General features: G+C 45.5%; 1 protein-coding gene across 2 annotated transcripts in view; it reads left to right on the top strand.

The window, feature by feature from the left end:
• pdzd2 (PDZ domain containing 2) overlaps positions 1–22,743 on the top strand; it is a 96,608-nt gene that overhangs the window by 22,930 nt on the left and 50,935 nt on the right. Inside the window, exons 2-7 of one of the 2 annotated variants that reach the window (XM_024799117.2) lie at positions 4,177–4,267; positions 5,566–5,874; positions 7,403–7,878; positions 20,089–20,584; positions 21,990–22,135; positions 22,238–22,370. In XM_024799117.2, the coding sequence (XP_024654885.2) occupies positions 5,752–5,874; positions 7,403–7,878; positions 20,089–20,584; positions 21,990–22,135; positions 22,238–22,370 (1,374 nt within the window). In that variant the 5' untranslated portion in view covers positions 4,177–4,267; positions 5,566–5,751. Of the gene's footprint in view, positions 1–4,176; positions 4,268–5,565; positions 5,875–7,402; positions 7,879–10,873; positions 11,259–20,088; positions 20,585–21,989; positions 22,136–22,237; positions 22,371–22,743 lie in introns of those variants that run through there. The other variant, XM_076890532.1, reaches the window with a different exon arrangement.

The following is a 22,743-nucleotide window of genomic DNA, read 5'->3' as shown; positions in this document are numbered from 1 at the left end:
TATTCTATTCTGTACAGTTGTGTACTGTATTTATTCTTATTGTATTCTAATTTTTGCCTCATAACTTTTGCACTGTCCACTTCCTGCTGTGACAAAACAAATTTCCCACGTGTGGGACTAATAAAGGTTATCTTATCTTATCTTACTCTTTAAAAGGTGCTTGAATTCTCTGAGAGGGCTTGTCGTGCACAGCATGAAAACTCTAAGACCAGGCAGCAAAGGAAGTTTGACCTACTTGTTGTGCATTGAAACACTCATTGAGTGTCCTCAGTGAGCAGAAAGGATAAGGATGCCACACCGAGGATGTGGACAAGTGGGTGAAAAATGCATCTGGCAGACAGCTCAGCCAAGCAGAGAAAAACATCCTCGCCAAAGGGCTGAACGTTGCTGTGACGCAGAGACAAACGTGGGCCTGTCTCAGCAATGCAAAGCCCCCAGCATCCAACATCAGCATGGAGGAGAGGAAGGCACTCACATCAATTAATAATGACAACAACATCATCATCCTTCCAGCAGACAAGGGTAGATGCACAGTTTAAACCAGAAAGACTGTCATGAGAACATTTTGTCACTGCGCAGTGAGAAAAATACTTACAAGCTCCTGAAACGAGACCCAGGAAGTGTTTACATGAAGAGGCTGATAGACTGTCTTACACAGTCGACTTTAATGACCAGACCCCATAACACTAGTTATACCCAGGGGAAGCTACACTAAGGTTGGGCGATTGGACGAATATATCGACTATTGGCTGAAGGACCAGCCTGCCTGGAGCGCTGAGAGGTTCACACGCTTCCCATAAAGCCGGCTGAGGTGCTGTGTCACAGTGGAGGAAGTGGAGTGGGTAGGGGTGAGCAGCCGTCACTCGCAATGAATCGTTTTCTCCTGCCTTTGAATAGGACAAGCAGCTGGGACTGTGTCGTGGTTCTTTTCTCCGTGTGTGGGCGTCAGAGCTCAGCTTTGTTGTGTTGATTATTTTGGCCTCGGCTCACCCTGAAGTGTTGACACTTGTGTTGTGTTGCTTCCTCCTCACTAGTCTGTGAATAAGCGACATGCAGTGAGTGTTTCCTGTGGCTGCTTGGGTTTGGGGGGAGCAGAGGCCTCATCTATGCTGTGGCCATTCTGTGCATGGACAAGCCGCTGCCTTCAGTGGAGTTTAAGTATCTTGGGGTCTTGTTAGCACCTGCAGTGATGCAGATGTTCTACCAGCCTACTGAAGAACGTGCAGAGGGAACCTGTAAATTTACTTGCTGTGTTCCTACCATCACGTATGGCCAATGGGTAGTGGGTGGCTTGCTCATAGGAGGCCATATGGTTGTTGGGGTTTTTGTAGGGTCTACCTTACAGTATAAATCACCTTGAGGTGACTGTTGTTGTTGCTGGGTCTCCCTTAGAGGTAGGTTGAAGAACTTCAGGAGGAGCTCAGAGTAGAGCTGCTCCTCATTAAAGAAGCCAGTTAAGGTGGTTCATCTCCTGGTGCCTCTGAGCATGAGAGATGATGTCTCGCCGCTGGTTTGGGAACGCCTTGGTTCCCAGGTGCAGGAGGTGGCCTAGGATGTGTGGACTGCTGCCGCTGCGACCTCTGGCCTCTGTTTATTTTAATATGGCACTTCCAACAATATAACAGTAGTGGAGAACAACAGAGAAGTTAAATCCAGAAGAAAAACTATGTTTTTCATCTAATTCAAACTTCGGGTCCATGTGTGCACAGACTATTTAATATATGAGTGAAGTGCCCGATGAAGAAACTGAACTGGCAGACCACACAGAGCAGCACTGAATTATGGGTATCCTGGAAGACAGTCAGAGACCTGCCATAGTGTCATAGCTGCGTGTGCTCCAGATTACAGTGATACTGTGGGTTTGTCCTGTAGTCTGTAACAATGTGGCACTTTAGATCCACTGAAATGAGGCTGTTTCTAATCTTTGGCCATATGGTGCCTGGACGAAGAGTGGGCTGTGGGGGTGGGTGAAGCATGTAGGTCAGCCTGGAACACAGAACCAACTAATCCCTGTTGCCAAACTATAGATGGACAGAAAGAATGCTTCAACCAACAGTCTGAATAATACTGAGCTCAGCTCGACTCCATTAATGAGCACATTTCAGACTTCTCCTCTGAACCCCACTGTGGGTATCTCACTGGAGACTCAAATGAAGAGTAATATCAGCTGTTCTGTAAATGTTCTCAGCAGTTTAATTAGAAAGTAGCTTATTGATCCATCCAAGTCTTAGTGTAACCGCCTGTAGCTTAGAAAAGAACTGTCAAATTCAAAGAATGATCCCAGACTTGATTTCAGTTCAGTTTTCTTTCTATGGCACCAGTTCACAACAACAGTCACTTCAAGCTGCTTCTAGCTTACTCTGAATATCCTCATGCTGTATCTATTGTGAGGTATGGAGTGTTTCTGCCTGGGGCCGTGTGAGATGACGATCAAATTATACTTTTTCGTGGTGTCACAAAATAAACTGCTTACAGCAATGTTTTCATGGTTTGGATGGTCGACACGTGGATGCAGGCACAGAGGATCCCAGCATGACCAGTGAAGACGAGGCAGAACCAGTTAGCTCCAAACAGAAGGACCGGTCCAAACGCATCCAGGACCTTACTCCTAAACGAGGGGCTGCCTCTGTAGCATGGACATGGTTTGGTTATGAAACGTCTGACACAGACCTGAACCTGCACAAAGTGGCCCCACCCCCACTCAAACATGACAAACCTCTACCACCTACGCAAGAGTCACGTGACAGAGCGTGGAGAGAGTTTACAGACGAGAGGCAAAACGAGCCGTCAGGTGCTCCAAATAAACCTCAAACATTAGAACAGGCTTTTCCCCGCAGCACGCCGTGTAAGAAATACAAAGAAAATGGCGGCCGTTACAGTGTCATGCATTGACTCCCAGCTGAAACATTCACACAGGTCGAGCTGCTGAGATTCACAGAACTGACAGAAGATGCACTATTTAGTGATCTATGTGGTTATCGGGAGGAGAAATATCATATATCAGGATATGAGACTGTGGTCGTATCACAGCACCCACAGTCATAGAACTGTGACGATGCACAAACCTCTAGAAATTAAAAATATTCCACTGTAGATATTTGTTGTAGGTTAGCTAAGAAATGAAAGAGGAATAAACTGAACAGAAATCTGTAGGAAAATACTGCAACGACAGAAGTGCAGCTTTGTGTAACCCAGCAGGGTGGCTCGGGAGGCAGAGGAGGTCATCTGCAATCAGGAAGGCTGGTGGTTTGATCCCTGGGTACGCCACAGGTACTAAGCCCAAGCTGCTCCTGATGCAGCCATCATAGTGTGAGAGTGTGTGCTAGCTGTACAAAGTGCTGTGAGAGAGTAGAAAAGTGTTATATAAGAACCAGACCAGGTACCAAAGAGTCTTCAGCTGTGTGACACTCACACTGGTAGAGCTCCCAGCTGATGGAGAGTAGAACTGAAGCGTCTGGGAGAGACATAGTTTTAACTTTATAAGCAGCTCTTATCATTTATGTACCAGTGACATTACTGTCATGGCTCTTTCTCATTCATTAGATGGGATGGGCCTGCTAAGCTGATATATAGATGCCCATTGGCATTACCAAGATGGCTGACCGATGCCTCTAAGGATTAATGAAACAAACAGTGCAGTGAGAACAACGTGCGACTTTCCCAAGTACACAACGAGTAACCGCTGTCATCAGCACACACCTCCACGCCCACAGAGATGTTTCTGTGAGCTGAATGTTCCCACAGCTCTGAGTGTGCTTCATGCAGAGCTGAGGCTCCTTCTATGAGGTCATCATCACCAGCTGCTTCCTTTATCACGTCTAATGATCACTGACATGTGTGCAACAGGCCTGATGTGGAGTCAGCTTCACCAGTTTGACTGTGGGTGCTGAGCCAGCAGTCCTGTAGATGGGCAGCATCGTCCTGCTACGTGTGTGGAGCACTGAGCCAGAGATTATGGGGGGGGGAGTGCTCCATTTAGGAGGATTTAGGTCATTACTGGAAATGTCATGTTAATGCTGTTGTTATTGAGCTGAAGTGTGTCAGCAGATGATCCTGTTCTCTTCTCAAACTTCAGTCTGGAGATTACAAACCCTTCGTAGCCTATCACACGGGCTTATTGTAGACAAATGCAGATGTGATGTCAGCACAAATAGATACAGCTGCGTTTGTTTTCAGGCTTCCTGTGCTCACATACACTGGATGCACTGAAGGATCCTGTGAATGCCCAGGAGCTGCTACGTTTCTGCACTTGCTGGAAGCAGAGCTGGTAAGTCTGTGATGATCTGACAAAGGAACTAATGCATTTGTTTGTCATTTGTTAACTGAGTCTTAAACTCCATCACTTATCTTTGTCCTTTATTGAACAAGTGAAAATGTCATCTGTTTGTTGAAGTGCAAAAGCAAATGAAACCCATCCTGTATGGTTTTTGGCTTTCTGTCAGTCAGTGAGGAGTCCAAGACTGTAACTGCAGTTTGTCTCCTCAGAGCATACACCCTGTACTATACCCTCACCCCGAGACGTTTAAAGTAGTTGTTCCAGCCCACGGTTCAGCTCAGGCCAGGACAGGGCAGGCACTGTTTGTGTGTACAGGAATAGCAGACGCAGATGGTGCCACAAAGCCCAGCAGTTTATTTGAAGCCCAGGCTCTACATAGTCATTACAGCGTGGTCTCATGGTAGCCTGCGTTTTTGTCTATATCTGCCACAAATGTGGCTACGCTTAGCTTTAAGTGTGCACATGCAGTGTCAGCCCAGAGTCCTCGGGAGCAGCTTGTTGTGAACGGGCCCCTGAAGATCCTGCTGGCTGAGCTGAAGTCAGTTTGATCACCCAGGTCACTGTGTGTGAAATATCACAATCATTTCATTGCTGTTGATCTCGTGCATATCCTGCATCTGACTGCTTCGCTAACAGCATCAAGACTCAGTCTTCAGTCATAAGATTTGAATGTCCCACATAACACGGTGAAAATCCGAATTCTCTGCACAGTTTCAATCCGAACTATAAATACACACAGCCTGTCGTATCGCTGCTCTTTATTCTACAAACTCTTTCTGTGAGACGATGAAGTCAGCAGGTTCCTGTGTCGCAGTCACAAAGACCAGGTTGTTTTCAGCGTGTAGTGCTAGTTAGTCCTAGTAACTGTTCCTCTGCCTCTGTACGCAGCGCGGCTCTTTTGTTTTGTTACGTTTCAGTTGTGATGACGTGGAGCAGACCTCTTCCTGTTTAGCTGCTCAATATAAACGGTTCTATAACAGCCACCAACATGGCATAGCTGCACTGAAGCCTGAACAGCAGTAGGCTAGCATTACGTTGAGCTATTTATTTTATATGTACTTTGGAAATGATCGTGCACAGTGCTTTTTGATTGGTTGGTGCTGTACATCGTAAAACTCTGAGCTCTTTACCCTCCAGGCTCTGTTTGGTGCACTGTTACCATGTGAAGCATCAGAGAGCACAGACGTGTGCGGCAGGAATGACTGACGAGCTCGATGACTCAGGAAAAACAAACATTATCTGTGTGTGTATTAAAGTCTGTATCACACTGTTTCTGTCTCGTGCTGCAGACCCACACCAGACGTGTCCTGTCAGTGATGACATCCACCCTGGTTCACATCTCCGCCACACTGTCTCTGCACTGCTCTCTCTGAGAGATGGGTTCGGGGCAGCCGTCCCAGACTGGTTCCTGCTCCTACACTGATCATTGGAAGCATCAGAGTGGCGCCTGGTGAAGGACAAGGGGAGATGCCAGGATGCCTATCACTCAGGACAACGCCATAAGCATTCTGTCACTGCTGGAGGATTGGCGTGGGGCTCACAGCACGAGGTCACAGCAGGATGATGATCTAAGTCAGGACAGCTCCTCTGGTTACACGGTACTGACCAGTCTCTCCACATAAGATAATGCTGCATGCTCTCATTGATGTTACCTGATTCCACCTTAAATCCCAACCTCTGAGTGGGAGGACATGCATCACACCAAGAAGTCAGACAGGCAGGATGCAAACCTGTTAAAGACATGGCCTGACAGCAGATGAGGGAAAGACAACGATACACAGAAAAGTCGTTCACTGCTCTGTGGTGACCCTGGGCTGGGCAGAGCAATCAGAGAGCTCGGAGACAAATACTCACGGGGAGTAAAACATGCACAATTCATTTAATTATTAAAATGTCATTCAGATGAATTCAGTTTGATTTATACAGCACCGAATCACAGCAACAGTCGCACTGACAGAAAAACAACAGTGTGTCTACATTACAAACAAACAAGACTAACGATGACACATTTCCCACCACAACCTCATTAATGCCCAGACAACTCAACATTGTGCGCTTTGTTCTGGCTGCACAAGCGTCGTTTTTTCCATTTTTACTGAACAAAGTTTGATGGTTTTGTAGTTTCACCTACCAAGTGAAAGATCCCTGGTTTGATCCCAGGAGGACGCACGGCTCCGTACGGTTGCTTCTAGAAGCAACATCTGCTTTCATTTGGTGTAATAAAAACAAAACCAATGTCTTTTTCTACCAAAAGGTGGAGTGAGACTTCATGACGTGCTCCTACGTGAGCATGCCCTCCACTTCAGTGCACACCATCAGAGGACTGTTGAGTCGTGTGTCTCTCCCAGCTGCTGTTTGTTTTTGTCTGTTACAGTGAAGCTGTTGGTGATAGCACATGCTAGCACATACTAGCACATTCAATGTAATATTTGAAATAAGACCAACAGAAATGAATAAACAAACAGATAAAGGATTCCCATAAACAAGAGGAGCCAGTAGATCAGGGGGTCAAACTGAAACGAGCGGAGAGCCGCTGCTGGCGCTGTCGTCTCACACGTTAGTGTTCAGCTAGGACAAAACAAACAAACAAATATTTCCTAAAATGTTTCGTTTGTTTTTTAAATTTCAAATCTTGTATCAGACAAAACTGCAAACTTAGCTGAAGCCTTCCAAACACACTGGTCCTCTGTGTGCGCGCACGTTGTGTTTGTATAGAACAGAATAAATAAGTGCACACAGTGTGCGACTGTCACCGACAGCCTCAGCAGGTTTGTGCTCTCTGCTCGTGTCGTCTTCATAGTCAGTCATGTTGTGCTTTTGATTTTCCTCCCTAACAAACAGTCACTTCAAAGACAAACTGCATTATGTTTCTCCACATCAGTGTACGGGCCGCAAGTGGCCCGGGGGCCGCGAGTTTGACACCCCTGATCGAGATACTGTATAGCTGTTCTTGCAGGAGCAAAGCGTGCTCCGTGCATTCACATCACAGTTCTGAAGCTGCTGACAGGACAAGATTAAAAAAGAAAGAAGGAAAAATTAAAAGTGGCCTGTGAGGAACAGAATTAATGTGTATTTGTTGAAAACTAACGTCTGTTTCCTGATTGGTGACTCTTCTTCTCTCTGCAGCGGGTGGATCCTGACTCCTACCAGAACGGGGATGGGGAGAGTGTGTGCAGCACTGTTAGTGGCGGAGGACATGTGGAGGACACGTCCCTCTGTCTGGCTGCTATTCAGAAGTTGGTGGAGTACATTCATTTCAACTTCATGGAGGGGGACACAGCTCCATCAGCCAGCCGGGCCTCATACAGTGAGGCGTTAGATGTTGAGCTTCATACGGTTTCCCTCAGTAAGGATGAGGGGGATGCTGCGGACTTCGGCCTTAGCTTTGGAAACATCCCTATTTTTGGAGACCCAAAGGGAAGAAAGAAGGGAGGCCCGAGGAGCAGGAGGGATCAGAGCCCCATCATGGATGTGGGCTGCATCTGGGTGACGGAGGTGAGGAAGAGGAGCCCAGCAGCTCGTTGTGGTGGGATCAAACTGAGAGATGAACTGCTGTCACTGAATGGGCAGCTAATGGTGGGAGTAGATGTCAGTGGAGCCAGGTAAGATTAATAAAACCTGATATATGAGTGAAGATCTGTGAAAAGTAAATAACACTCATTACCTCCACAGCAAATACACTGAAGACACAGGCAGCAGCCAGGCATTGATAACCATCATTCATCATTATGATCATTCCAATCCTATCCAATTTTATTTATAAAGCACTTTAAAATACCCAGCACAGGAACAAAGTGCTGTACAGAAAGTAAGTTAAAACAATAGAATAACAGAAAACAGCAAAATAAATAAATAAAACACATAAAACATAAAATTGGATTATGATCATTAACAAGTGTGAGCAGCTCTGTCAGAGCAGACGTTTTGACAGTTTGCTGCAATGCCACAGTCTGACCCAACAGAGTGATCAGAGCTCCAAGCACAGTGGCACAAGGCCCATGATTTGGACTGGGGCAGCTTGAAGTCCTCTCTATACCCAAGTGCTCTACAGTGATGAAGAGAGTGTGAGCACATATATATATATATATATATATATATATATATATATATATATATATATATATATATATATATATATATATAAAACACCCAGCACGCCCCTGCGGGCGGTTTATCCTTCAAGCTCGGGTCCTCTACCAGAGGCCTGGGAGCTTGAGGGTCCTGCGCAGTATCTTAGCTGTTCCCAGGACTGCGCTCTTCTGGACAGAGATCTCCGATGTTATTCCCGGGATCTGCTGGAGCCACTCGCCTAGCTTGGGAGTCACCGCACCTAGTGCTCCGATTACCACGGGGACCACCGTTACCTTCACCCTCCACATCCTCTCGAGCTCTTCTCTGAGCCCTTGGTATTTCTCCAGCTTCTCGTGTTCCTTCTTCCTGATATTGCTGTCATTCGGAACCGCTACATCGATCACTACGGCCGTCTTCTTCTGTTTGTCTACCACCACTATGTCCGGTTGGTTAGCCACCACCATTTTGTCCGTCTGTATCTGGAAGTCCCACAGGATCTTAGCTCGGTCATTCTCCACCACCCTTGGGGGCATCTCCCATTTTGACCTCGGGACTTCCAGGTTATACTCGGCACAGATGTTCCTGTACACTATGCCGGCCACTTGGTTATGGCGTTCCATGTATGCCTTGCCTGCTAGCATCTTGCACCCTGCTGTTATGTGCTGGATTGTCTCTGGGGCATCTTTACACAGCCTGCACCTGGGGTCTTGCCTGGTGTGATAGACCCCAGCCTCTATGGATCTTGTGCTCAGAGCTTGTTCTTGTGCTGCCATGATTAGTGCCTCTGTGCTGTCTTTCAGTCCAGCTTTGTCCAGCCACTGGTAGGATTTCTGGATATCAGCCACCTCCTCTATCTGCCGGTGGTACATACCGTGCAGGGCTCTGTCCTTCCATGATGGTTCCTCGTCTCCCTCCTCTTTCTTGGGTTTCTGCTGCCTGAGGTATTCACTGAGCACTCGGTCAGCTGGGGCCATCTTCCTAATGTATTCTTGGATGTTCGTTGTCTCATCCTGGACTGTGGTGCTGACACTCACCAGTCCCCGGCCCCCTTCCTTCCGCTTAGCGTACAGCCTCAGGGTGCTGGACTTGGGGTGAAACCCTCCATGCATGGTAAGGAGCTTTCTTGTCTTTATGTCAGTGGCTTCTATCTCCTCCTTTGGCCAGCCTATTACCCCAGCAGGGTACCTGATCACGGGCAGGGCGTACGTGTTGATGGCCCGGATCTTGTTCTTACCATTCAGCTGACTCCTCAGGACTTGCCTAACCCTCTGCAGGTACTTGGTGGTTGCAGCTTTTCTAGCGGCCTCTTCATGGTTCCCATTCGCCTGTGGGATCCCCAGGTACTTGTAACTGTCCTCTATGTCTGCAATGTTGCCTTCTGGTAGTTCAATCCCCTCAGTTCTGACTACCTTCCCTCTCTTTGTTACCATCCGACTACACTTCTCCAGTCCGAACGACATTCCAATGTCATTGCTGTATATCCTGGTGGTGTGGATCAGTGAATCGATGTCTCGTTCACTCTTGGCATACAGCTTGATGTCATCCATGTACAGGAGGTGGCTGACAACTGCTCCGTTCTGTAGTCTGTATCCGTAGCCAGTCTTGTTAATGATCTCACTGAGGGGGTTCAGGCCTATGCAGAACAGCAGTGGGGACAGAGCATCTCCTTGGTAGATCCCGCACTTGATGGTGACTTGTGCTATGGGCTTGGAGTTGGCCTCTAGTGTTGTACGCCACATCCCCATTGAGTTCCTGATGAAGGCTCTTAGGGTCCCATTGATCTTGTACAATTCTAGGCATTCCAGTATCCAGCTGTGGGGCATTGAGTCATAGGCCTTCTTGTAATCAATCCAGGCAGTGCACAGGTTGGTCAGTCTGGTCTTGCAGTCTCGGCTGATTGTTCTGTCTACCAGTAGCTGGTGTTTTGCGCCTCTGGTATTCTTGCCAATTCCTTTCTGTGTCCCGCTCATGTATTGACCCATGTGCCTGTTCATCTTAGCCGATATGATGCCTGACAGGAGCTTCCATGTAGTACTGAGGCAGGTTATTGGTCGGTAGTTGGAGGGGACCGGTCCCTTCTTGGGGTCCTTGGGGATCAGGACCGTCCGGCCTTCAGTTAGCCATTCCGGGTGTCTCTCGTTAACTAGCAGCTGGTTCATTTGTGCTGCCAGACGCTCGTGGAGTGCAGTCAGCTTCTTCAGCCAGTAGGCGTGAACCATGTCGGGCCCTGGTGCTGTCCAACTCTTCATACTGGAGACCCTTTCTTGGATATCTGCCACTGTGATGGTTACTGGACCCTGTTCAGGGAGGTCGCTGTGGTCAGCCCTCAGATCCACTAGCCACTGAGCATTGCCGTTATGGGTTGCATCCTTCTCCCATATGCTCTTCCGGTATTGCTCCGTCTCCAGCCTTGGTGGTGCTGTTCTCTTATTGTTCCCTTGCCACTGAGAGTACACCTTTGCTGGTTCTGTGGAGAACAGCTGGTTTATTCTCCTGCCTTCTATCTCTCTGGTGTACCTCCTCAAGCGGCTGGCCAAGGCTGTGAGTCTTTGCTTGGCAGTTTCCAAGGCCTCAGGTATGGACAGCTTGCTGTATTTCTTAGGCACCTTATTTGTCGCACCTTTCTGCAACTCCGTTAGTTGGCTAACCTCCCTCCGTGCTACTTTGATCTTGCCCTCTAGCCTCCTTCTCCATGGAGGGTACTGCCCCTTGTCGCTGTTCAACTTGTAGCCAAGCATCTCACTGATCACTGCTGCCGTATTGTAGATCAGCTTGTTAGTGTCGGTAATCGTATTGCCCGTAGTGCTGCATTAACATCATCTAGCAGACCTTCTGAGGGAACTTCACGTAATCTTGGTAACCGGCTACGCGGGATCCAGGTTTCAAGCTTGGCCATGATCCTATTTTTCAGGTCAGTTCCTCTCGCACTCAACGATCCTTCTCCTATCGCACTTGGGGCTATGTACCCAATCTCGGGTGGGGGTGATGATATCTCCCCCCTGACCTGGCGTCCTGACTCCTCCTTGCCGTAGCATTTGTGTTGTACCTCGTCAATCTCTAGCTGTGAGAGCAGTCCCTTCTTTCGAATGTTGGAACACTGAGCTACTAGTTGTTACACTTATTGGTAATGTCACAAGAAAAACAATGGTGTGCTTGGTTTCAACGTAACTTTATTCTTTCATGAGTTATTTACAAGTTTCTGACCACTTATAAAATGTGTTCAATGTGCTGCCCATTGTGTTGGATTGTCAATGCAACCCTCTTCTCCCACTCTTCACACACTGATAGCAACACCGCAGGAGAAATGCCAGCACAGCCATCCAGTATCCGTAATTTCAGAAACCAAGCACACATTGTTTTTCTTGTGACATTACCAATAAGTTTGATGTGTCACATGACCCTCTTCCTATTGAAAAAACAAAAGTTGTATCCAAGATGGCCGACTTCTAAATGGCCACCATGGTCACCACCCATCTTGAGGAGTTTGCCCCCTCACATATACTAATGTGCCACAAACAGGACTTTAATATCACCAACCATTCCCATGTTATTACGCTGTATCCATATAAATGGCCCAGCCTGTAGAAATATATAAACCCTCTAAAGCTGTCTGTCACTGTGTTTTGGCACAAAGTGCTTCAATCTGTGTCTGGAAAGTACAGCGGACAGAAATGTCTGGTATGTCTGTGAAGGTTCTCAGTCATCCAGGTCATCGTAGTCAAAGGAGCTTGCAAAGAAAAGCGTCTGGACTTCTTTAAGTTGCTTGAAGGCGTTTCACCTCTCATCCGAGAAGCTTCTTCAGTTCTAATGTCAAATGGTGGAGAGTCCCAGATATAAACCTAGTGGGAGTTTTCCCCCACAGAGGGACAAAAGGACCCCCTGATGATCCTCTAATCGCCTGAGCCAAGGTGGGAAACTGGGCGTGGGTCCCAATCCGCCAGAGTTTCGGGTGTGTTCATTGTGAAACCTGGCCCCACCTTATCATGCGAATTCCTGAGGTCAGATGGCCCAGGATGTGAGTGGGCGTTAAGGCGTCTGGGAAGGGATCTCAAAACTGGATTATAGATGGCAGAGAGTTGGTGTCGTAAACCCCCGCCTCTGTTCAAAGATGGTCGCTCACAGTGGACATAGATGCTTCTTTCACTCCTCTTTCAAACCATCTGTCCTCTCTGTCCAAAATGTGAACAACACAAAGCAGAGTTGTTCCTAAGAGCCTACGCCTTGGATCCACTGTCAGGGGATACAGAGCAGAAATGATTCTACAGAGAGCACAAAATCACCTTTTAAGTGAAAGGATAAGACAGGTCCATTTCACTATAGATGCCCTCCAGAGCAAGAACAGCCAGACCCTGCAGGAACTGGAAATCCTTCTACCCTCTCCAATCTTAGAAGAGGTTTACAAGTTTGTGGACAAGGCTCAGCGGGCCCAACACTCTAAAGGAAAAGAAAGACAACGCAGGAAATTTCACACCTTGCTTTCAAAAACACACACTCCTCATCCTGAACCTACACAACCCAGAGAAGAAAACACACCTGAAGACAGTCAGGAGAAATGGGTAAAGAACTTTTCAGACAGGATTCTCACTGAACCTGAAAAGAGAGTATTAGCCAAAGGACTCAATTTTGCCATTTCTCCACAACAGTTGCCCATAGTGGACCTCATCACAGCCACAGAAACTGCCATACGGATTAATACATTATCACAGACAGAAGCAGAGCAAATCAGGATGAAAGTCTCAGCCACGCTCTCCAGTGCCAAAGTCCCTCCGTCCAACCTCACAATACAGGAAAAGAAGGCCGTCGCCTCCCTGAGCAAAGACCACAACATCATTATTTTACCAGCTGATGAGGGAAGATGCACTGTGGTCCTAAACACTACAGATTACCATACAAAGATCACTACTCTCCTCAGTGATAACAATACCTACGAAGCCCTAAAGCGAGACCCCACAAGCAGCTACAAAAAGAAAGTTATAGCTTGCCTTCAAGACTTTGAAAAGGACAAAATTATTGACCGCCTTACATATCACCGCCTTTACCCAGGGGATGCCATACCCTGCATCTATGGACTTCCTAAGATCCACAAGGAAGCTGTCCCACTCAGACCCATAGTCAGTAGCATAAACTCAGCCACTTACAACATTGCTAAACACCTTGCTACCATCCTTGCTCCTCTCGTGGGGAACACCCCACACCACATCAAGAACTCCACCGACTTCACCGACAAGGTCCAGAAACTTACCCTGGATCCAGATGAAACCATGGTGTCCTTTGATGTAGTCTCTCTCTTCACGGGGGCGATCGTGGCTCAAGAGTTAGGAGTTCGCCGGGTAATCGGAAGGTTGCCGGTTCGAGCCCCGGCTTGGACAGTCTCGGTCGTTGTGTCCTTGGGCAAGACACTTCACCTGTTGCCTACTGGTGGTGGTCAGAGGGCCCGGTGGCGCCAGTGTCCGGCAGCCTCGCCTCTGTCAGTGCGCCCCAGGGTGGCTGTGGCTACAATGTAGCTTGCCATCACCAGTGTGCGAATGTGTGTGTGAATGGGTGGATGACTGGATATGTAAAGCGCTTTGGGGTCCTTAGGGACTAGTAAAGCGCTATATAAATACAGGCCATTTACCATTTACCATTTCACTTGCATACCCACCACGGAGGCCGTGGAGACTGTCAGAAAACGACTACAAGAAGACAGCTCCTTGGAGGACAGGACCAACTTCACACCCGATCAGATCTGCACACTGTTAGACCTCTGCCTCACCACTACATACTTCAAATACAACGAAGGCTTCTACAGACAAACACATGGCTGTGCCATGGGCTCCCCCGTGTCACCTATTGTAGCCAACCTTTACATGGAGGAAGTGGAAAGGAAGGCTCTCGGCTCTTTCAAAGGAAGAGTACCCAGCCACTGGTACAGATATGTGGACGACACCTGGGTCAAAATCAAGACACAAGAAGTGGAATCCTTCACTGCGCACATTAACGCTGTGGATAAAAACATCAAGTTCACCAGGGAAGACACAAAGGACGACTGTTTGCCTTTCCTGGACTGCGCCGTGCACATTGAAGAGAACGGCAAACTCAACATCGAAGTTTACCGGAAGCCCACACACACGGACCAGTACCTCCTCTTTGACTCCCATCACCCTTTGGAACACAAACTTGGAGTAATTAGGACCCTACACCACCGGGCAGAACATGTTCCCTCTAAGCCTGAAGGGAAAAAGAAGGAACACACACATGTAAAGGAAGCACTCAAAACGTGCGGCTATCCTAAATGGGCGTTCTTAAAGTCAGCAAAGAGGCACAGAAAAGAAAACCAGACACCAGCGAGGGAGGATAAGAAGGACAGACGCAACAACATTGTCATCCCCTATGTAGCCGGTGTATCAGAGAAACTCAGGAGAGTTTTCTCCAAGCATGACATCCCAGTGTATTTCAGACCCAGCAACACGCTCAGACACAAACTGGTTCACCCGAAAGACAAAACTCCAAAACACAGACTTAACAATGTGGTGTATGCTGTACAGTGCAGCGAGGAATGCTCAGACCTCTACATTGGAGAGACCAAACAACCACTTCACAAGCGCATGGCGCAACACAGAAGAGCCACCTCCACAGGACAAGACTCAGCACTCCATCTGCATCTTAAGGATAAAGGACACTCTTTCGAGGGTGCCAATGTTCACATTTTGGACAGAGAGGACAGATGGTTTGAAAGAGGAGTGAAAGAAGCCATCTATGTCCACTGTGAGCGACCATCTTTGAACAGAGGCGGGGGTTTACGACACCAACTGTCTGCCATCTATAATCCAGTTTTGAGATCCTTCCCAGACGCCTTAACGCCCACTCACATCCTGGGCCATCTGACCTCAGGAATTCGCATGATAAGGTGGGGCCAGGTTTCACAATGAACACACCCGAAACTCTGGCGGATTGGGACCCACGCCCAGTTTCCCACCTTGGCTCAGGCGATTAGAGGATCATCAGGGGGTCCTTTTGTCCCTCTGTGGGGGGTTACTCCCACTAGGTTTATATCTGGGACTCTCCACCATTTGACATTAGAACTGAAGAAGCTTCTCGGATGAGAGGTGAAACGCCTTCAAGCAACTTAAAGAAGTCCAGACGCTTTTCTTTGCAAGCTCCTTTGAAATGTCTGGTAGTGTAATCATTTGTTTTACATCCATCCATCCATCCATCTTCATCCGCTTATCCGAGGTCGGGTCGCGGGGGTAGCAGCCTAAGCAAAGAGGTCCAGACCTCCCTCTCCCCAGCCACCTCCTCCAGCTTGTCCGGGGGAATACCAAGGCGTTCCCAGGCCAGCCGAGAGATATAATCTCTCCAGCGTGTCCTGGGTCTGCCCCGGGGCCTCCTCCCGGTGTTTTACAGTGACTGTCTATCTTTTGCTCAGTTCATGGTGATTACATCAAACTTCTGTCACGCTGAGGTTAAGTCATGCTTCTGCTGTAGATCTAAAATATGCTCCCACACTTCTGGTGGGCTTAAGAGTCAATGTTTTTTAATGTTACCTTTATTTTTCTTAGCAAATGATTTAATAATCGATCAACATTAATTTATCCTGCCTTACAAAGACCTGCTGGTCACAGCTTGATGGCTTTCCATCTGTTTTCAGTTCATCCATCCATCCATATTCTTCTGCTTATGCAGGGCTAGGTCACAGGGTCAAATCCTCTAGCTTATCCGGGGGAACACCAAGGCCCCGGGGCCTCCTCCCGATGGGACACGGCTGGAACACCTCACCCAGGAGGCATCCTTATCAGAAGCCCTAACTATGTTAACTGGCTCCTTTCGGTGTGGAGGAGCAGCGGCTTTACTCTAATCCCCTCCTGAATGGCCGAACTCCTCACCCTATCTCTAAGGGAGAGGCCAGCCACCCTTCAGAGGAAGCTCATTTCTGCCGGTTGTATCCGCGATCTCGTTCTTTGGGTCACTACCCACAGCTCGTGACCATAGGTGAGGCTAGGGACGTAGATCGACCGGTAAATTGAGAGCTTGGCTTTTACACTCAGCTCTGTCCTCACCAAGATGGATGGGTACAGCATCTGTATCTGTGAGAGACCAACAGACCTCTCTGTGGATCCCCTGCTGCCTTCTCCCCTCACTCATGAACAAGACAAGACCCAGACATATTTAAACTCCTCCACTTGGGACAGTAACTCGACCCTGACCGGGAGTGGGCACTCCACCCTTTTCCGGCTGAGGACCACGACCTCAGACTTGGAGGTGCTGATTCCCATTTCCGCCACTTCATACTCGGCTGTGCTCCACCTGATGAAGCCAACAGAACGACAAGCAGAGATGAAATTCTGAGGCCACCCAAGTGGAAGCCTTCATTCTGCTGTGAACCACAGAGTAGAATAAACTAAAGGGTCAGATGCATCTGTCAGGTCTTTGATGGATTTCTTTTCCTAATTCAAAAATACTATTTCATGCCAAACTGTCAAACTGTTATCTTTGGCATTTTGCATAAAATGAACTAAACAAATGTCAACCAGTTATGTGTGTTTGTGACAAGTGCTTGTAACAAAGATTTAAAACAATTTAAAATAGTTGTTATTAATTTGTCTGCTCTGTGTAGACAAACACTGGTCCATTCCTTGAGTCAGGAGCCTTTTTATGTTTGAATGATTCACAGGAAGGCGTGTCGGTGTGAGAGCTGGTGTTTTGAAACTTATGCACATTACTATATTTCTTTTTTTTTGTTATTCTCTTTTTATTAAACAACCTATATAAACACAAATAATCCAAAATAAACATATAATCAAGAACAGACGTAAATAATAAAAAATAAATAAATAAAAATAAGAAAAACAGACGGGTGTACCCTCTAGTGTGTATGTACTCGCACACACATATTCACTCACACACCCATATTCTTAAGCATACATACACATACCTACTTACATATGTGTTCACTTGTAGTCTCATACATACTAACATATACATATAAACACATAACGATTCAGAAATGTGGCATATATAGTTACAGAGATTCAAACAAGATCGGGTCTCCTTAACCGGATGTAGTGTTTCCATTTACCCCAAATTTCACTAAATATATCAAACTGGAGTCTTTTAATGAAGGTAATTCTTTCCATTTTAAACATCCCATGTACAGTCTCATGCCAATCACCCAGTGATGGAATTTTCGCACTAAGCCATTTCTTGGTAATAATTTTACGGGCAGCCAAACTCAGGATACCATACAACTGCTTAGACATTTTATCTACATTTACTGAGTATAAATATCCAAACAAAAGTTCGTCCCAATTAAAGGGAAGCTGCATACCAAAAATAATCTGCAACTCAGAGTGGATCAATACCCAAAAAATGTTGATCCTTGGGCAAGACCAGAACAGATGAAAATGTTTTACTCCTTGGGCCCCACAATTTCTCCAGCAATTAGAGTGATTAAAATAATGTTTACTTTGTGCAGGGGTAATAAAAAACCTACAGATACTCTTCCAACTGTAACATCTCCATGTATTAGAACTAGAAATTCTCCACTGAAAAGCGCACTGCTCATACCAAATGTTATCTGATATTGCTATATTTGTTTCATTTTCCCATTTTTTTTTGATGTAGGTAGTATTCCACTTCTTAACCTCTTGTATACCCTTGTACAATCTTGAAATCACCTTAAGGCCTGTGTCAGCCTGATAAGCCTTGACAAATATACTCAGAACAGGTAAAGAAAAAAGATCTGTTCTCTTAGGTATAAAATTATATAGATGATGCCTAATTTGTAAGAACCTAAAAAAGTCCGTTTTACTTAACTGGTATTGATCTTTTATTGATTGGAAGTCCCTAAGAATTCCCTTATCGTAAAACATACAATATGCCGTTAAACCTTGTCCAGACCATTTTTTATATCTTACGTCTAATTCATTAGGTAAAAAATCACTGTCAAAAGCGCACCATCTTAAAATCCTAACCTCTTCAATCCAATCATTCTTATTAAGAAATTGTAACCAGAGTTTTAAAGGTAGGTTAATCCATTGGTTTCCTTGATGAATTTGTTTTTTAATAAGTGTCACATCCCCTAGAATTGCCTGAATTGGAGAATCTTTTAAGGTCACTGTTTCTAGTTCTTTCCATCTCGCTTGATAATCTACATTACACCAACACACTAATGTCCTCAATAATAATAGTCTTTCAAACATGGGAACCCCAACCCTCCTTTGTCTTTAGCCAACTGAATAGTTTGGTACTTAATCCGTGGTTTTTTCCCCTGCCATATAAACCTAGAGATTATTTTGTCCCATTCCCGAAATTGTTTGTCAGTTATTTCTACAGGGAGTGTTTGGAATAGGTAGAGCATCCTGGGCAAGATATTCATTTTAACTGTATCTATACGTGATTCAAAATTTAAAAATGGTAATAAATTCCATCTTTTAATATCCTCATTTATTTTATAACTTAAAGGATTAAAGTTTGCATTGTATATCTTAGACAGATCTTTAGTAATATTTACTCCAAGATACTTCATCTGCTCCGTTTCCCATTTCAAATTGGCTTTAGCCTTAATTTCATAATTGGGCTCATAGTTAAAAGTTAATATCTGAGTCTTCGATATATTTAGTTTATAACCTGATATTGAACTAAAGATCTCCAGAAGTGACAATAGCTTGGAGAAAGTAGTGTTTGGATTTGTCAAATAAATCAAAATATCGTCAGCAAACAAGGAAATATTATGCTCTCGACCCCTAATCTTGACTCCAGTAATAGTATTGCTTTGTATTACACTTTGACTCAGGGCCTCTATGAAGAGAGCAAAGAGTGAGGGGCTTAGAGGACAACCCTGACGTGTCCCTCTCTGTAGGTTAAAAACATTTGAAAGCGCCCCGTTAACTTTGATTCTTGCCTTTGGTGATTTATATAATGCTTGTATAATCCTGATAAACGACTGATGGAATCCGAATTTATCCATGACTTTGTATAAAAATTCCCAATTAACCCGATCGAAGGCCTTTTCTGCATCTAAGCTCATAAGGACCATCTGAATTTTATTTTTCCTAACATAATCAATAACGTGTAGTGTTCGGCGAACATTATCTTGCGTTTGTCTCTGCTTAATAAAACCAGTCTGATCCAAACTAATTATCTGAACAAGAATATTTTCAATTCTTTTGGCAAGAATGTATGTAAATATCTTAAAGTCCTGGTTAAGAACACTAATGGGGCGGTAATTTCCACAGTCAAGCCTGTCCTTTCCTTCTTTAGCTATTATAGAGATAGAAGCCTCATTCCAAGATGGGGGAATTACTCCCGTCTTTAAAATATAGTTGAATGATGTTCTCATCAAAGGAATCAGTACCTCTTTCATTTCTTTATACCAGTCTGATGGGAATCCATCTGGGCCTGGGCATTTATTCGGTTTCAATTTTGTAATAGCTTTTTTAATTTCAAATTCAGATATGTCCTTGATTAGGGTTATATTCTGTTTTTCATTCAACTTTGGTAAGTCGAATGAATCTAAAAAAGATATCATACCTTTAATATCCACTCTAGGTTGTGTATATAGTTTGTAGAATTTTAGGAAGGCTGACTGTATATCTTCACACATTACTATATTTCAACGAATATAAACACAAATCAAGCATTTTATTGTAGAAAAGTGTAGAAATACTGACCTAAGTGCAAAGACTGTACTCCTAAAATAGTTCTGCCTTTATTTTATGACACCTTTATCTTATTTCATCTTTTCTTTGCCTTATTCACAGTTACCTGACTGACCAGTGCTGGAATGGAGGCTGTATTTACCTGATACTGCTGCGGCGAGTCAAGCGAAAGGCTCCTCTTCCTCCCTGCGAGGCAGCTGAAAGTGTTTGTATCCCACTCACCAGTGACAACTGTGAAGACCAGCGTCGCAGCACATCTGAGTCCTCCGACAGCTCTGCAAATTACAGACGCACACGTAAATTTGGAGTGATATCACGCTCATCCTTCAACCAAGAGGACAGGCAGCGTACGAGTTCAGAAGTCCGGAGGTCTTATCATGACTACAGTTCTCATCCTGAGAATATAGAAACTAGTCCTCCAGATAACTCAGCTCACATCCTCCCCACACCTTCTAAGGAAAGCCCGGACCACTGTTCTCAGCTCAGAGCTGCTCCCCAGCGTCAACACGGTGGCGAGGCTGCCCCCCAGCCGCTAAGGTGTTACAGTCAGCTGCTAGAGTTCAAAATGGATTCTTCCTGCAGTGAATATTTATGCCAGGTGAGACAAATCGGATCAATGCTCGTCTGTTAGAAGCTTCCAACGTGTTTTACTCAGTAACTGTTTCAATGAGAAGCAAATACAATCTACTGTGGTGTAGCTGTTGATAGGTTCATCTAGCATAAACCCATTGCTGGAACGCCAAGACAATTGTACTCCAATGGCAACAGCAAAACGAAAGTCACCCGAGCTCTTTGTGTGACCTCGTGCACGAGGGAGACGCCTGAGACGAGCGCTGTTCCTGCCGCTCAAACCCCAGCCACTCTCAGTCAGCTCCCCCATAGCACTGCTCTTTATCGTGGTTACATGAATATGCATAGGTTCATTAACATATGACGTCTTACACAGGCATACATGTGAACAAAGAGTACCATCTGTGTGTATGTGTGTGTATCAAGATATGGCCCTGTGAACGCCTCCTTAAAAAGCTGGTACTAGGAGTCCAGCGGTCCACCTAAACAAAAGGCTCTTATACTAAAAGAGATACAGATACAATCCTCCTGTACCATAAATCAGGAAGGGAAGGTATGACCTCTCATGGCCTGAGGATGTGTGCATATGCCAGAACACTCTGGAAGGCACACAGAGTCTGAATCTGTGGCAAGATCTGAAAACTGCTGTTCACAAACGCTGTCCATCTAATCTGACTGAGCTGGAGCTGTTTGCAAAGAAGAATGGGCAAAGATTTCAGTCTGTAGATGTGCAAAGCTGGCAGAGACAGACCCTAAAAGACTGGCAGCTGGAACTGCAGCAAAAGCTGGTTCTACAAAGTATTGACTCAGGGGGCTGAATAATTACGCACACCCCACTTTTCAGTTATTTATGTGTAAAAAAATGTTTGGAATCATGTGTGATTTTTGTTCCACTTCTCACGTGTGCACCACTTTGTGTTGGTCTTTCATGTGGAAGTCCAACAACATTGATTCATGTTTGTGGCTGTAATGGGACAAAATGTGGAAAAGTTCAAGGGGGACGAATACTTTTGCAAGCCACTGTGCATTGTCAATGTGGAGCAACCAACCAGCAGGGCAGAAAATATAGTCGTTTGCAGGGGAAGAGCTGGTGCTTTTTTGGTGATTTATCAACAGTGCCTCAATGGACCTTAACCACATGATTGCATATGACCAGCCGGTCCATGTAAGTTAGTCCATGTTTAATTAAAGATTTCCAAGGAAAGCAAGAGAGTAATGGGATAGCGGTTTAACATGTAGGTCAGTGTTGTGAGAAACAACTGGTATGTCATTCCTGTATATCATGCAAAATGTGTGTAGCTAGCTTATTTTTGCTTCTGTTTTCTACATAATTCATGTTTTTGCACATTACTGATAATATATCTAGTATGTAGTAACATTTATATCTGACTCTGTGTGATAAGTTGTTTGTTTTTTCATGTGTTTTTTTGTAGCCCAGAGATACCAACCACATCTGGAAAATGCACATGGTGAAGGGTCAGGAGGGCCTTGGCATAAAGATCACAGGGGGGCGTGGCTCCAAGCGTTCCCCTCATGGCATCATCATTACACATATAGAGGAGGGAGGCGCCATTTACAGGTGAAGTTAGGAAGGAAAAATGTATAAAATACATGGTTTAGTTTATATTTGTTGACCTCTCTCCAACCCCCTTCTGTGTGTGTGTGTGCGTCTGTTTTACAGGGATGGGCGTCTTCATGCTGGTGATGAGTTACTGATGATTAATAATCAGTCTTTGGTGGGTCTTACTCATCAGGAGGCTGTTGATATCCTCCGCTCTGCTACAGGTCTGGTCCAGTTGGTGGTTGCCAGTAGGGTAAGTGCACAAACACAGACACTGGAGGCATGAGTGAGTTTGAACAGAAAGTGAGCCATTTATTGAGGCTAGAACCATAACATAATTAAAAGGCAAAACGTGAAACTGAGACTAAAGTAACTAATTAATTCTTCAATCTTAAATATGATCAACCTATCTCTAATAATCAGCTATGTGCCACAGGCCTTCAAGCTGGCTGCAGTTAAACCTTTACTCAAAAAGCATCTCTAGACCCAGCAGTCTTAGCTAATTATAGGCCAATCTCCAACCTTCCTTTATATCAAACATCCTTGAAAGAGTAGTTGTCAAACAGCTAACAGATCATCTGCAGAGGTTTATTTGAAGAGTTTCAGTCAGGTTTCAGAGCTCATCA

This window comes from Maylandia zebra, linkage group LG12, assembly GCF_041146795.1.
Source record: "Maylandia zebra isolate NMK-2024a linkage group LG12, Mzebra_GT3a, whole genome shotgun sequence".
NCBI lineage: Eukaryota > Metazoa > Chordata > Actinopteri > Cichliformes > Cichlidae > Maylandia > Maylandia zebra.
This window is presented reverse-complemented; position numbering and strand designations above follow the sequence as displayed.